This window comes from Accipiter gentilis, chromosome 18 (genome assembly GCF_929443795.1).
Source record: "Accipiter gentilis chromosome 18, bAccGen1.1, whole genome shotgun sequence".
Classification (NCBI taxonomy): Eukaryota; Metazoa; Chordata; class Aves; order Accipitriformes; family Accipitridae; genus Astur; species Astur gentilis.
The window spans coordinates 17,511,861-17,528,257 of NC_064897.1; the positions used below are offsets into that span (position 1 = coordinate 17,511,861).

General features: G+C 48.0%; 1 protein-coding gene across 4 annotated transcripts in view; it reads right to left on the reverse strand.

Moving 5' to 3' along the window:
* Nucleotides 1-1,825: 1,825 nt before the first annotated feature.
* IQSEC3 (IQ motif and Sec7 domain ArfGEF 3) overlaps nucleotides 1,826-16,397 on the reverse strand; it is a 106,323-nt gene continuing 91,751 nt past the window's right edge. The window contains exons 7-15 of one of the 4 annotated variants that reach the window (XM_049822638.1): nucleotides 15,935-16,101; nucleotides 13,712-13,851; nucleotides 12,718-12,843; nucleotides 11,479-11,578; nucleotides 9,217-9,378; nucleotides 8,335-8,427; nucleotides 7,621-7,664; nucleotides 7,458-7,537; nucleotides 5,277-5,385 (exon numbers count right to left, since the gene is read on the reverse strand). In XM_049822638.1, coding sequence (XP_049678595.1) covers nucleotides 7,463-7,537; nucleotides 7,621-7,664; nucleotides 8,335-8,427; nucleotides 9,217-9,378; nucleotides 11,479-11,578; nucleotides 12,718-12,843; nucleotides 13,712-13,851; nucleotides 15,935-16,101 — 907 coding nt within the window. In that variant the 3' untranslated portion in view covers nucleotides 5,277-5,385; nucleotides 7,458-7,462. Of the gene's footprint in view, nucleotides 5,403-7,457; nucleotides 7,538-7,620; nucleotides 7,665-8,334; nucleotides 8,428-9,216; nucleotides 9,379-11,478; nucleotides 11,579-12,717; nucleotides 12,844-13,711; nucleotides 13,852-15,934; nucleotides 16,102-16,397 lie in introns of all 4 variants that reach the window. The other 3 variants (XM_049822637.1, XM_049822636.1, XM_049822640.1) reach the window with 3 other exon arrangements.

A 16,397-nucleotide genomic window follows, 5' to 3' on the forward strand; every position in this document is an offset into this window, starting at 1 on the left:
GAGTTGCTCTCTCTTGGACAAGATTATTTTTTCCTGGTTTCCTCTGGATCTGATCCTCAGAGAGCCTGAGCATTGAGCTAGCTCCTGCTGCATTCGATGAAAAATCAGCAGTAGCCGCAATGGGCTGCCCCTGAGGCCAGCAGGAAGCCACGATGCTCAGCACTCCGTGGGAGCACACCCGTGGTGTGTCACCCGTGCGCCTGCGCACGCTGCTGGAGTCCAGGGACATGGGGGGGGGTGTGGGGGGGTGTGGGGCAAAGAAAACATTAGCGCACAAGTGACATATCTCAATATAATTTCTAAAACTCTATTAATTGAACAGATAAAATACCTCTGATCTATTTTTGTTATTTTGTTACAAAATATTAGCCATTTGGACTCTTTGCTAGGTGTGACCACACCACTTTTCCCAAAGGAAGCTTTTCTTGGTGATATTTACAGCAGGAAACAGGTACAGACAGACAGGTGCTTTCAAAAGCCTACACACAGTTAACACTTCTGTTGTTAGTTTTTTAAAAAGACACATTCAGATGGGGTTGTGACTAGTGTTGAAGAGCTGGGTGACTTCAAAGCTGCTGTCCCAGGCATGGCTGTGAAAGAGCGGGCAGGACAAGGACAGCTCTAGCTCACAAAACACTGCTGGCAGTCCCTGGAGCCTACACCAGCACAGTGAGGCAGCTGGTGGAGTGGGAGATGGGGGAGCTTGCTCAGCAACTTGCATTTCAAAGCAGAGACTCTGCCAGGCAGCAGCTTCCTTGATTTAGGGCTCAGATTTGCTTTGGAAACCTCACAAACATGTGCAGATAGTTGCAGGTTGAGCCTTCTGAAAAACACATAACTAGACTCAAACTCTTACAGCTCAGAAGCCCTCAAATACTTCCAAATCTGGTGGTACCTTTTTGTGAAGAAGTCTGAGTATTGATGAAATTCTGGTTGTGGACCATTCCCACACTTTTCATCTACAGGGAGGAGAGAAAGTGTTAACAATGGGATGCTTTGAAGGTCTTGCAGAAAGCACTAAGCGTTGCTACCACAGTGGCCCAGACTATGGCATTAAACGTACTACAACAGCGGACAAACAGTGCATTAAACCCAAATTGTTTGCACTAAGCTTGATTCTCCTGTTGCATTTTTTCCATCCCTTTGCTACGGGTGTAAACAGATTAATTTCACTGGACCTGCACTAGCATAAGCTGAGAGAATCAGGACAGAACCTGATGGTTTGTGTAATGCAGCTCTGTAGACCTCTGTAACGCCTTGTCCTCTTCCACCGTCCAGCAGAGCCACCTTCTTGTTTGGCCACTGACTGACCGACACTCACTGCAGAATACTTTTTACTGGGTTTCTCTTTTCTCCTTCCTCCCCTCCTTTTTTAATACAGAAGGATATGAATTCAGCAGCAAAAAGCCACCGGTTCATTTGGGTCGATCTAATCTCTGCAGCAGCTTCCTGCCTGATTCCTCCACCTGAAAGATTGTGCTAGGTTCATGATCAGAATCACTGCTGTCAAGAGCTATTGATTTTTCTTTGGGTTGGTCCCTCTGGGCAAGCTGTGGTATACATTTTGTCCTTCATTAGGCTGTCACTGACACGATCTCTCTAGCCTGCACCCTGCCAACGATCAGTCTGTGTGCAAGGGTGTCTATTCACAGTACTACAGCTACACTGAGTCTGTGTGTCTTGCTTGCATGTGGGAAGGCTGTGGGAGCAGACAATACAATAGATCAGATGAGGTGTAGACATGCTTTAAAGTGCTTATCATCCTTTGAGACCAACCTTCAAAGGCAAAAAATTCCATAATTTGAAGTGAATTCCGAAGGGCTCAGCTACACAGTAGAATTTAGAGCAACCTGTTCCACAACAACCTGGAATAGAGTAGTTTGGTGTCTCTCCAGCTAAACCCAACAGAAGATGTTGTTGCCACCAGGCTAGAAGACAGCAAGGGTTATCTACGTTTGCTTCTCCGTCCAAAGCTCAAGGTCAGCATTAGCCTTTGCAAGGTCATGGAACTGGAGCCAACTTGCCCTGAGAGACTGCTGTGCCTCAGGTACCTCAGCACTTCAGTTAACTCGCTTCTGCCCTTCATCCAGCACAAAGAAGGGAGTCTCACGGAAGCTTCCTTATTTCTTCTTTAAATTCATGTAGCTCTCCCAATCAATTATTAAAGCAGCAAACCTCTCTTGTAGGAACTTCGCAGACATTGTTATAAATATTTTAGCTAAAAAAATTATTTTATCAAGTACTTTAAGGTTTTTGTTGTTGTCACTTTGTGTTAAATGTCAAGTAAAATCTAATTTATTTATTTTAACACACACACAGGCCTTCAGTGGCTCACTGCACTCAGGGAAAAACCAAACAAACAAGGACTGCCATCCCTCTCAGACAGCAAAGTAACCACTGAGAAGGGAGGGCAGCACCAGTGCCTCCTGGATACCACTCCTTTCACTGCAGCAGTGAGTAAAAAGAAAATGGCAGCCACACACTATGTTGACCGGACAATGGCAGATGCCACATGTATGCTTTCCCAGGAAGCTACAGGCAGGTCGGTTGAGATCCCAGCTGCTGTGACACTGCAGCGTGTCACCCTGGAAGGGGGCAGTGGCAGATCAGGCCAGCTGTGCCTCACAGCTGGAGGGAGGGTGAGGAGCTGAGCCCTGACTGGGGGTGAGGACCTCTCCCTGGCCCAGCTTTGGGATGTGGAACATCCTTACTGCCCTGAGGGGCTGGCTAGAAGAAAGCTTCTCTGGTCTGGAGGGAGACTGGGCTTCTATTCAGGGTTTTCATACAAACTTTTCTATCTTCTGCTTGCGTGGTCCTCCCTGAGACTGTGGCTGTTGGTTCCTGGTCAGTAAATTTGCTATTGCGTATAGAAGTGCCAGCCTAGTGCCCTGCTCCAGACAGCAAAGCAAACAACTTACAGACCTGTGTACATGGGTCAGGCTCAGAAATAAGGGGATCTGGAAGTGAGCACTCTCCTGCCCTGGAGGGCTGGCCAAGCACAGGAGACCCTTCACACCAGCCCCTGTCCACCCCCCCTAACCCCAGCTGGGCTCATGGCCAGGTCAAATACGTGAACTCTTTCATCTGAACATTTCAGCAGAGCCAGAAGACATCCAAAGAGCACTGAGGGGAGCCAGTCCCTGATGCCCAATGATTTTTGTCACTGGCAATAGCCCCAGTGATGAGCATACTGGCACAATCCCTAAGGAAACTGCTGTGTGGCTTTTAACCCACAAGGTAAAAAGGTGTTTCCTGAATCTGTCTTCACTGTCCCCCTTTCCCTGACATTTTACACATCCCCACCACTGCCAACAACTCCTGCCACTCCTCACCCAATGGCTGTGTCATCAGCACCCAGTGCTCACATCTCAGCCTCGTACAGGAAGGAACAGCATGTCTTTCTTTCCCTCTTAAAATAAAATAAAGGCCCTAAAAGGCATTCTGTGCTATTTTAAAATCCTAAAGTTGATCTTCTTAAGCCTCGAAGGGAGAGAGAGTGAGTGAGCAAGACCAAAGCCTTTAAGCTAATTAATACCTTCCCTCCCTACCGCTCAAAGAGATTTTTTTTTCTAAAAATACATCCCTAGCCCATTTTTAATGCCATCTTCCTTCACATCAGTGTCCCCAATAAAGCAGAGGAGCTGAGCTGTCATCTCTCTCTCAGGATCTTCCCCTCCCCTCACTTTGAAGCTGGGATAGGGAGGGAGAAAGGAGAAGAGGCCTTAGAGTCTGGTATCTGGGCAGCTGTCCTCTAGGAAAGGCTGATGGAGGCATGAGTATAGCCAGGCAAGAGATACAGATGGGACCTCATGTGGGTGGTCTCCAAAAAGCCCCTTCCCTCTAACACAGGAGGAAGAGCCAAGTGAAGGGAACATCTACCCCAGAAGGTGACATAACACTTGGCTTTGCTTTCAGAATATAAAAAAGCAGGTGGGCAGGAAACACAAAACCAGCTAGAAGGAGGAAAGCAGAGGTGGGTCTGTTTTATACTAGAGAAGATAATCTTCACGCGTGTGTGTGTGTCTGTGTCTGTGTCGAGGTGGGAGGGCACCTCTTGGTGCCATCTCTTTGGAAAAGTACTCATTCATTCCAGGAAGATCCCTGGGCTTAATCCCTCCCTTCTGCTCCCTCAGAACTGCTTGGTGTTTCCTTTAGTAAGCATGCGCCATACATATGCTACCATACAGGTGTATTTACATGTGATGAGGTCTGCTAGGTCTCAGCAGAGGTCTCTGGTACAATGCTCCAATATAACAACAGAAAGAGTTTTGGTGTTCAGAGTGAGGCCATCTTTGTGTCGTACTGCAGCTCAAGACAGTCTCTCCTCCTCTCGAGCTCTCTTTCACTCGTGCACTTCTTTGCCTGGAACCGGCTGCTGCAAGGAGATAATATCTGAAAAGCGATGAGGAGAAAGCATGGCAAGTGGTACAAGTTCTCAGCTCCAGCTTAGCAGGCAGCAGCAGTAGTGGCAGGGGGAACTCCACCCCCGGGAGTGCCCCAAGGTTGGTCCTTGGCACGGGTGAGTCCATTTCTCTCTGAGGCTGGCAAAGTTTTGGGGTGGGTACAAACCTATGGCCAGGTAAACGCAAGGCAGGGAGGAGGTCGAGGAGTAGCAAACGGAAGACACAGTGCCTAGAAAGCAGCAGGTCATCAAGTCTTTCAGGAACAGGGCAGCAAAGTGCTACATGGGGACGGCACGAGCACAGGAGGCCAGCTGGGCTGGCAGGGTGTGAGGATGTGTGAGCATGTAGGTTGGCAGTTTCTACAGATGGCTCCTCACAATTAGCATCATCTTGAGGGAGACAGGGTAAGAGTTAGGTCAGTCGGCTTTTTTTTTTTTCTTTTCTTCTTCTTTTACAAAAAAATAAATCACAAACTAGATCTCTGTAGGCAGAAAGGGTCCCCGGGAGGCGGTGGGAAAGGGAAGCGGGGAAGTCTGTGCTGTTTTGGTGCTGGTGGTGTGGCTACACGAGGCTGCGTGAGCCACTGGAGTACCTGCGCCTCTGAAGCAGGGAGCTAGGGGGGCAATACTGGTGGGGGTGGTTGTAGGGAGGTGGTGGAGGTGGGAGGGGAGGCTGATGGACCAGCTTCATGGGGGTCCCGGGGAGCCCACTGCCCACACTGCGCCAGGGGGTGGAGGTGCAGGAATCAGAGGTGACGTAGCGTGTCAGAGTCTGGTTGAGGGCCGGCTCCATTCGAGCGAGGCACGGCTTGTCCAAGACAATGACTTTGACAATCTGCTGGCACTGTACAAGTGTCCCCGCCGAGGCGGGGTGCGAGGGCACCAGTGCTGTCTCCAGCCGCTCCCGTGGCATGTTAAGACGCGTGCTGGGCTGCATTCCACTCTCGGGCCCCAGGGCGGAGTTGTGCTGGTACGTTTGAAGCCTGTTGTGAATTGACACCTAGTTTAGAAACAGCCAAAGAAGCATTAAATGTTACAAGACTTTTCCCATCTGCTGCTACTGGCTGCCCTGAACCCCCACCACCAGTTGGCCTCACATGCATTAAATCCTCCCCCCCCAAAAAAAACAGAACAGGCAGAACCCCAGGCTGCACAGCTCCCCCCAGTAGCCCCATCGTCCCCATCTAGGCCTAAGTGCCCCTGTCCTTTCCATCACATAAAAGGCGGCAGGGCCAGCGTTCCCAAATGCAGTGCGACTTTGATTATCCAAACGGCACAGGGAACGCAAATCAACCTAGGAGCGGAGGCATCCATGAATTCTCATGGTAATGAACAGACCTCGGAGGTCATGCCCTTGTCCCCACCAGCAAAAAGGAGAGGGGAACCAGACAGCAAGGTTTCAGATAATCGAGATTGTACATTTCAGCAAAATGACAGTAGCTGTATCTGAGATAGAGAGAGACAGAGAGACTCAAGCCTTTCCCAGCTCCCTGCCTTTCTGAGTAGGAAGGTATACCACATGACTGGCTAATCTGTTTACAAAGGAAAAAGCAGAAATCTGACATACTCTAGCAAAAGGCAGCTCCCTCTGATCCATTTGATGGTTTGTCAGTGAAAGGAAATGATTTTCAAAAAAAGAAAAAAGAAAGAAAAAATGCCCGTCTTGCTCATACAATGATAAAAGAAATTCATGATGAAATGGCAGCAGATTAGATAATCTCAAAGAAATGGAAATGCTCCTCTGCTGGCAGAGTATTACTTGGGCAGCTGAGAGGGGGAAGGGAAGCAGGAGGTCATCAGGGTTCCCACAGAGATGCTGATAATGGTGTCAAATAAGGGAGCTCACTGAGTCCAGTTTGAAAAGGAGGAGCTGTCCTGGACTGGAGGTCCCTAGAAGGGAAATGCAGCAGGAAAATGGTGCTTCCCGAATGGTGGATGAAGTTATAGTTCCTCCTGGCAAGGTCATGGGCTAATGGAGACCCCAAACCAGAGCAAAGCTGCCGGCTCAAAACAGAATGTCAGTCAAGTAACAAACCCTGGGTAGGAAACAAGTGCTTGCAGGTTGGCATGGCACTTCCAGCTAGGTTGGGGTACAGATGGGCAGATGGGACTGGGTCTGGCATGTTGGGCAGCAGCGCCAGCAACTGGGAAGGCAAAGCTGTGGAGTGGCCAAGTTTCCCACCATGCTGGAACAAGGATGACCTGCCTGTCCCTACTCAAGCATGGAGGTTGCTCAGACTCACTGCACAGCAGGACATAATATCGTGTCAATATTTATTCAGGCAGTGGAACATCCCATGGGAAAAACTGGTTGCTGGGCCATGAAGTGCTAATGACATTAGGATACATGGAAGCCATTCTCCACAAGGAAACACTCCTCCCAACAGGAGTAGGAAATTGGCTGGGAGAGACACCTTCCCCAGGAAGGGGGTGTCTGCAGGGAAATGGGGTGGTCTTCAGGGAAAAGAAGCAGCACCCGCTCCCCACAGAGAAGCTGAACTCTTCAAGTAAATATACTATGACAAGAGGGGAAGGAGCTACCCTGGAAAAGGGCAAATTCAGGACAATTGTGATATTCCAGACAGGGAGAGAGTAGGAAGTAGTAGATAAGATTTTCAGTGTGAAGATTGCATTTTCCTGTTTCCTCACAGGCAGTGGGAGTATGGGTGTCTGTGAAGAAACAGGCAACCCACTGGATGCTAGACATCTCTGCAAAGATAGACGTACACAGGACAGCCAAGCTCCCTGCCTAGAAAGGTGAAGCTCTAGGGAAAGTCTCTGATATACAAAGGCCATGCTTAATCCCCTTCAAGGGGGGATGGAGAGACAGAGCTGCAGAGATTGTGCAGGAAAGCTGGGCTGCGGGGAATCTGCATGTGATGCTGCATGGAGTTAGCATGTCAGGGAAGTCTTTAGTGGGGTTCTCAGTCTCCCCATAAGCAGTGGGGTGGGTTAGTCTACAGCGTTTGGGAGCTTGGTCCATGAGGGATGTTACAGTTATAAAAACGGATTGAAAATGCTTTGAAGTTTAGTTTGGATTTGAAAGTTGTATTACCCGTCCTAGCAGTAACTTTTAATTGTATCTCTGGAAATTGGTAAAATTGTCAGTCTGGCTGGGGAGGCATTGATTAAAACCTGAGAAAAGAAACAACAGAGAATGTGAGAAGAGCTGAAGTGAGAGAGAATTACTTACCTCAGCTGCTCTGCACTCTACTTACCTCCACTGTGCTGTCTGAGACCTTCTCTCCCAAATCCTTCTTGCCTTTGAAATAAAATGAAAGGTCTCACTCATGAGGTCTGTACCTCTAGTCAAGAGCTGGCTGTCATACTGTGGACTGGAAAGCTAAAGGGACGGGTGCAGGTCCAGACAAGACTCTTGACTGCAAGAACAAATCCAGACCTTCTTCCAACCTGATGATAGCTGCTTAGTGGGATAGGAGGAGGCCCCTTTGGGGTCCTATCCTTAGGTCTTGAACTCAGTGCCATTCTCACAGCTCAGTGAGTTGGTAGCCACTCACATCTGTGCTTGATTTTTGCTGGCATACAAGCCAAGGCATGAATGGACACAAAGCCTTTGATACAAAGAGGCTGGTCCAAAGTGTTGGTGTGGAGGCTGGAGGAAGTTAAAAGGGCAGTTACTGTGTTGCATCTGTTCAGGGAAGAAAAAGTGGGCCAGGTTTTTCAGCAGTTACCTATGCTCCATCAGTAACATCTCTTTGCTAGATGTTACAGCTACAGACTGCATAATGAGACTTTAATGGCTTTTCTAGGGTACTCGAAGAATGCATATGTTCTCATATTTCCAGTATTTGCCCAAGGCTAACGGATACAAAACTGAACATTTCTTTTTGCAGTTATTCTCACAGGAATCAAAAAGAACGCATTTGCAAAGGCAGCACTGCTTGACCAAGAGAAGTTGGGTGTCCTCTTACCTGTTGGAGAGCCTTGCTTAGACTGCAGCTCCATCTGGGCTCCATTGGTCCTTAATGAGAGAGTCTTTGCCCCTTGTTGTTTCTCTAGCTCCCCTGCAAGACGGACAGATGGAAGTGAATGAGGAGAGGGATGGAGGGAGGCACACCAGCACGTTGAAGGAGCAATATGGGAAGTCAGCAAGGAGAATTAACGCAAGAAAATGACAAAAGAGTGTCAAGAAGGGAGGGAGAGAGGAACAGCCAAGAAAAAAACAGAAACTGGAGAGGACTTGACATATGGAGGAACTTGCATATCTCCACATGACCTTCTATGTATGACCTGCATTTATACAGGCTATTGCTGCACAGGAAGGAACCACTGATGCTGAGCTACTTTGGCTCATCAGTTTACACACAGAAAGGCCATCAAAGGCTACATGGATATCTAATATGTGTAAGACAGGCCACAGAGGGACACAGTACATACTGCTTGTCCCCTAGACATTCCTGGAGTGAAGGACAACTGTGCTAATGCTACCAGACCTGTCTTGTACTTCCCAGCTATCTACAGATCATATTTGCGTAGTCAAAGGAGTGTGGGATGGAGAAGAGTCTTCTGGGTCTGCCAGTCTAAGCTCCACCATTCCAGGCCACTGTATCATATACGCTGTTTCATAAACATCATAAGCAGTTAAGTTCTTCCATTTCTCCTGCTGGCAGGTGGTCACAGAGCCTGACTGCTTTTTCACCCTATTGGTGAACACAAGAACAATCCTGTGCAGACTTGTGCTACTCATCCTCTTTCACCCTGTTCCTGAAGAACCCATTTCCTTTACCCTTTCTCCCTTGTAGACACATGCAGTGCGATGGCATTGGAGTGTGAATTGTATTAGAGGCCCTTACATTCAATTCGTATCTGTTCCAGCTCTGTCACTTCTGCTATTGACTCTTTCAGATCTTCCACAAACTTCTGCATTTCCTCAGCACCCAGAGCACAGAAGTGTAGTACTTGTTTCTTCTCTGAGCCTGAAACTGGAGTCACCAGGGTGATGCCATGGGGGTAATCTGTAAAGAAGATATGTCAACAAAATAAAGAGGCATTAGGCATTCGTGCTGGAGTAGTTGGCTGCATTAGTACCTCTGCAGGACAGAGAGTATCCAACATGAGTCCAAAGGAATGGCATGCCTAGAGTTTGTCACACTGCAAACTGTGGAGACCTGCAGCATTGTAGCCCTCCAAGGGAACAGAATAGCCAGCTGCAGCAGCAAGCCAAGTGCCACCAGCACCACAGCGCTGCCAAAACCAGGAAACTCTAGCTCTTAGTTACACTTAGTGCAACATTGGCTCTGGGAACCTGAGCACAGAGGTAGGACTGTAAAGCCCTTCTGCACCTGTGGAGGAGTAAACAGTATATATAGGAGGCCAACATCACTTTTTCTCCTGTGGGAGATGCAGCAGGAGAGGTTGGCTCCTGGAGTCAAAGCCAGAACAGCCATTAACATCCACAGTGGCAGGACTTCTCCCCAGTCTCTATGTCCATCAGCAGAAAACATCGCAGGGGTGTTAGCACAGCATGGGTGGGGAGCTCATTGTGCTGTGCAGAGAGAACTAAAAAGAGAAAGACGTAGGTTTGTAGGTCTCTGCTTAGTACTCCCCAAAAGGCAAAACACACAGGAATGTAAATGAAAGGACATGCCCAGAGAGTGAAAATATCACAACAAAAGGCTTTGTGTTTTAAAGATCAGGTTGGGTGCAAGGGGTGGTGGCTGGAAATTCAGCCAACAGAAGCAGGAGAACAAGAGCGTGCAGAGAACTTGCTACACTTGTGACTGGACTGTCTCTACCTTTTGCTCAATGGCCAGTGGTTTCAATCCCTTTTCTCCTTCCACCTTACCTTCCTCTACTTTAATTTCTCTCTTCCACTGTCCTGCTTTCTATTCTCCTCCATTGCTCCTGCATCTGCCTGCCTTCCCCATCCGCTTCCTTTATCAATCTTTACCAAACAAGTCAAAGGACCAACCTGCTATTTGCTGCCAGCCCTCAGCTCCCCCGTTTGTGTCCCAGGCCCCTTTTCCCACCCTGTGTCTGTCTCATCTGTTCAGATCACAAGCCTTTTAGGACATCTGCTTTTCTGTCTCTGCAGGGGATACACAACAGGATGCCTTTGCCAGAAGATCCTTGGGCACTCACAGGATAGTCACGATACCCCTGAAAGCTGATCCCAGCTCTGATGGTGCCTCCTGGGGATGCTCAGTTATGAATGACTTTTTTGTACACACAGGGATGTGAAAGCCTCTGCGTGCTGCAGAGGGTAGGGTATTGAGAGAGTGACTCATGCTGCCAATAGGGTAAAGGGAGGATGTAAAAAACTTACTATAGCCACAATGCTGCTACAGTCGTCCTTCCTTGCAGCATGTTCTGCAGGTGCTCACAAAAACCCCAGTGGGCATCAGCCATGCTTGTCTGGGACTGCTGTGCAGCCCCTCTGCCTGCGCCAGCAGGAAGCCTGCCTGTTTCTGGAACTCCTCCACCGCACAACCAGCCTCAGTCATGACACATCATGGCTCTATTCCCAGACCATCAAGGTCAGGCTGGCTAGGGCTGGCCTCTTGCCATGCTTTGGTGGGTGCTGTTCCAAGGGCTCTGCTTCTGTCTTGGGAAGCTTTCAGCACAGCACAGCATGGCAGAGTGCAGGGAGGCAGCAGCAGCACCTGAGCCTTTATCAATGTCAAAGGTAGAGGTGGGAATTGTGACTTTGGGCATGAGGGGAGAGGGGTTAATGCTGGCAGCAGCAGTTTTGTCAACAAGGTTCCCCACCTACAGTTGGCTCCTGAGGGCTCAGTGAGATGTATCCAGGGATTGATTCCCTCATTCCTCCCCACTAGTGCTCTCCCTGCCTCCATGACAAGCCAGATCCTTCAATGAGCTTAAGTTCAGCCCTTCTGCAGGTGCTCAGACCTAGCAAGAGGTACAAGGAGCCTCTTCTCATCACACTAACTGCACAGTGATCTCCTCAGCACCAAGCCTCAGTTTTCTCCCCTACACTTGTAACCCTGATGGAATCTCTCTTCTAATGCAAACTCACACTGGGTGACACAGCCCCCTCCCTCCTTCTCCTTTTCCCTGCCAACCCCCTCCAGGCAACCAAGGAGCAATGAACTTACATTCATTCTCAAAGAGATGGAACTGCATCCCTAGCAGGCCGACTGACTTGCAAAATGTGTACGTTGAGGAGCTTTTCTTCTTGGGGCAAAGCTTGAGGATCTGTTGGAGGGAGAGATGCATCATTGGGCAGGGTGCTGTGGAACAGTGAGGCAAGAACAATGCAAACTGCTCAAAGCAAAAAAGCTTTTTGCAAGCTCTGTTAATTGTACATGGGAGTAACTCTTGGTGACTGACAGGCTCTTTGCCCAGAAAGCTGCCTGGCATGCTGCACTTGTAACAACAATTCTGAAATTCTGTATGCATAGCCCTGGGGCCCATTAAGCTCCCTGTCTCCCAGGGGTGCTGGCTTTCTGATGCCCACATTTCTGACTTTGCAATTCTCTTCACCGAGAGCCAGATCAAAAGGCAAAGGGAAGCCTGTCAGAAATACCTCAGAGCTGGGAACAAGAGTATATGTGAATGCTGTGCTGCTCTCACTCCCTCAGCACTAGTTCTTATAGATCTGATTTATGCCATGGAGTAGAAGAATATCAAGGAGCAGAACCTCTCCCCAGGTTCACAACTATACAAATGGGTGCAGAGGAATTGGTGGGGAAAGCCCTTGTCCTCTGCTCCTACAAAGGATTTGGTTTTAGCCTTACCTTTGCAACATCCACAGTTTCATTTTGCCATTAAATTCAGCAGAACTTCCATCTTGTTTGGCCTCCTCCCAGTCTCAGTGCATCTCTGCCTTCCCTTGTACCTGTCTGAACCCAGTTGCAAGGTTGCCAGGGCAGAACACTTTTAAAAGTGCTATACACATATGGGGCTCCAGTGAGTAATACCTACTCTCCTACAGCCTTTGCAATGTTAGAAGGCGGTGGTTTTAAAGTGTCTGGCAGGAAAGATATAAAGTGCATGGGAGGCCACTGTCTATTATAGTACAAACAGACAAAGAAATGAACCTGCCTTTCATGAGATGAACCTCCCTGCTGGCAAAGGCATGAGAGAGAGCAATGACATTACTTGGATGACTGTAGGATGTGACAGTTTGTTTTTTCAAGGGTTAGAGGAGTTTTAGATTTGGTAGGTTTTTAACAGTGAAGGATCCAGAGCTGTGTCTTACAATGTTGATGGAACAGGAGATGGTCTGTCCTTAGGATGGGGGGAAATGGATGTTGTGGATTGGTTTTAGATTTCTATGATGAAATCAGGGCAAGTTTTATCATTGCAGTGCCTAATTGCCAGAGCACACTCACCACCAGCAGGTCATTGAAGAGAAAAACTTCCCTCTGGTGAGCTGCCTGCTTCTGCACTTTGTTCACATCAGTTACTTCGTACAAGCGGCTGCAGCAGACCAGCCGGCGATGGGGCACGGACAGAACCTGCAGAAGACCGATAAGAGCATGCAGAGGCTGAAGGAGGTGCCACTGTGGGTCTCCCCCACACTCAGTCTGCACAGCCCTGCCCAGTGACAGTAGCACAGGCCAATTCTGCCCGCTCTGCCCACTCAAACTGTCTCCTCACCACCACTCCTCACCATCACTTTTCCTCCTGGTGCAATAGCAGAGCGAGCTATGCCTCTGTGATCTGGACAAACCAGAGGAGTGGGACAGGCTATAGGCAACGCTCTTGCTCACACATCCTATCTTCATAAACCTCTGGCTTCCAATCACTGGGTGACTGCTCATCCTCTTTTATGCCACTGGACATCTGCAGGTTTCCTGGGCTTTGAGAAATTATTCTGCTCATTTTGGGTAAACAGTATATATGTTTTTGCATTACAGATTGGTTACTGCTAAAGAAACTGTCTCTGCATTTGGGGGTCTCTTAACGCCAGCAATCCTTAGGGAACTCATTAGAGACAGATGGGTGAAATTGTTCTCTATCACTTTGCCTTCTGCTTCCTATGCCCTCACAAGTTCTGAAAGTTTGAAACACCGCAGAGCTATCACTGGAGCATTGGCAGGCAGGACCTGCATTGGCAGGCAGAACCTGCGATATGATTCTTGGGCAAACAATTACCGCACTAGATACTGTAAACTCTGGCCAAGATCCCCCAAAATTAGGAATGAATGAGATGATAGCAAGGAAGAAAGTGTTTGGAGAAAAAGGAGTGAATCCATAAAGACAAGCAAGGAAAGTGATACAGAAGAGGAGGAGGGGCATAGAGGAAAAAGGCTGAAAAGAGGGCAGTGAGGGAGGTGGGGGTGAGAGGGATGAGTGGGTGGCAGCGGGGTTATGGGTGCTCACCGTTTTCATTCCAACTATGGACTTCTCCACTTTGGTGACATATGTCACATGGTCCTCATTGGATTTTAGTTCTTTCTGCTGGATCCTCTCGTAGATCCCCACCACCAGCTCCCGTGGGATGTCAGCACCATCATCTACCCCTGTCAAACACAGAAAATGTTGGGCAGGCTAGGCAGGGAGAAAAAGAAAGGGAAGAACTGGGGTCCCTGATAGGCAACTACTGCCTCTGCATTGTGCAGTGCTGGGAAGGCTGAAGGGAAAAAGTAATGCTTTACTTTAGGCTGTCTTCTTTCTTGCTCTAACGCACCAGCAGAAGAGACTGATGTTTCTGAGGCCAATGCAGAAGATTTCATTATTCCATTGCTCTGCATGGTGGCTCCTTTCCATGTGTTCCCTAAGGTTTTATAGCCACAATTTCATATTCATATATCTTGGGCCACTCAGCAGCAACCCCTGCATTGATTTCTTATCATCAGAAGTGCTAGATGTGGAGGAGATCTATGATGGGATTCAGCTGCTCCTCCTGCCAATACAAGCGTCAGCTCTCCTGTTTGCTTGGTGGTCTCCTCCATTTTCCTTCTGTGATGTCTCCTAGGAGTAATACTTTCCTATTACTCTGTCTGAAATACCTCTGTCTTGGCCCTGTCCCTTTCCTCTTTTACATCTTAGATAACTCTCCAAATTTTGCTGTCTGACCCTTGCAGAGCCTGGCAGAAAAGTTTTGTTTCACCCTTCCCTAAGCCAAACACCACAAATTAAACTGCCAGTCTTTCCTCTTTCTTGAATTCCTTCAGTCATTTTATATTGATTTTCTCTGCTTTCCCTCCAGCTCCCTGGTCTGAGATGTACTACCCTGAGTGATGCAGGTGAGGAACTGCTGAGGCATGGAGAGGCATTGTCATCTCCTGGCTCCCTCATCCAAGTCCTTGCAAATGTAGCCTGAATACTCTGTCTTTTTTCAAACACAGGCTGGTGAAGCTACTGACCTGGGCACTGGCCTGCAGGTGAGTCTGGAATGAACTGTCTCCCCTTGTCTGTAATGGGGTGACATTCACTCACTCTAGTGAGTTGTGATGTGTTACACACTGGAGGTGAGTGATCCTCACGTTGGCCAAATTCATTGTGATGTGAACTGGCAGATTTTCAAGCAACTCTAAGTGTAAGTTAACATAAAAAAAACTTTTGAGTTAGTGCTATCATCTGTAATACAAAAGGGGATGATGGCAGGTATCAGCCCCATTCAGTATCTCGGGAAATAACTTGAAAGAGGGCCTCAGTGTCACATTATACCAGTCTGAAGTGGATGACAAATTGGGGAAGGTGTGGGAGGCTGAGATGACACTTTCTCAACAGCAGTCAGGACAAAGAAACAAGTCAAAGGAACCCACAAAAGTTCAAAATCTAGACAGGGATTTACAGTGGAAAAACTTTGAGGGAGCTTCATCTGAATTGCAGATGTGCAGTAAGAGACACTTGGAAGATGGCTGACCTTGGATGACCTTAGGAGTGAACATGGCTTGGAAATTAGACAAGGATTTGTCTAGACATGATGTCAAAAAGGCCAAACAATACCAAACTGCATTAGCAGATCTGAAAATAAGGAGGAGGCAGCGGGTCTATATGTGAGTATGTTGTGACCACATCTGAAAAAGTGCTTTTAGCAACCTATTACCAAGATGGGAAGGACTGACCTTGAAAAACAGAAGAAAATTGATTTGGGGAACTGATATATCAGAAATTGCGAAGAGGTAATGTATGCATGAACTCTGTCACACCTACAGTTACTATAAGTAATTGCAAGCAATTAAGAAAGGGAAGATTTAGCCTGAACAGAAGGAAAATGTGTTCATGTATTCAAAGCAGCAAGGAGGGGAAGAGCTTGTTTAGCACAATCCAGCAGGGTCTAAGAAGGATGGAGCTGAACAACAGGAAAATGTAATACAATGGATTGCTTCCAAGCAGCAAGATCTATTAAAAGATGAAACCATCTCTCAAGGAAAATGGTTGGTTTCTGAGAAGGCTGGACAAATTTCTGCAAAAGACAAAGCTTAAATTTTCCCCTTCCCCAGCATCCTAGAAGACACCTCAAAGGGCCCTCCATGTCTGGCTCACAGGGAGCAACAGCAGCCCTGGAGAAAGGCAGCTCCACTAGGTTTTTGCTGCCTTCACCTAGGCAGAATTTAGAGCAGAAAGAGAGAAAAAAAATCAAAGCAGGACCCTCACCTCTCAGATTGCGAATGAAGTCCTCCAGCATCATCTTCCTGTCAGGCTTGATGTTGGGGCTGTACATGTCCGTATTGAGGAGGATGATTGCAAAGGCCAAGATGAAGATGGTGTCCGGGTTGTGAAACTGCTGGACCACATCTGGGTTACACATGCAGTACCTCTGGCTGCAGCAGGAGGGATGCACACACTTAACAAGGAACACGGGAGTCCTCTGCTCCAGGGTGGCAATGGCTTCATCACAAGTGGATCAAATTCCTCCTTTAACTCCACCTCTCACACAAATGAGAAGGAACTGACTGCTCTCTGAAGGCAAATTTATCCACCAATGGCTGAAGCAGACCACTGAAACTTCAGCCTTCTTGTCCTCAGGAACCCAAAGAGCAAGTGAGACTAGAGGACTACTCAGGCTGGTGTCACTATGTAAAGGTAATATAGGAGGTGTCTACTCCAGCCTGCCTTC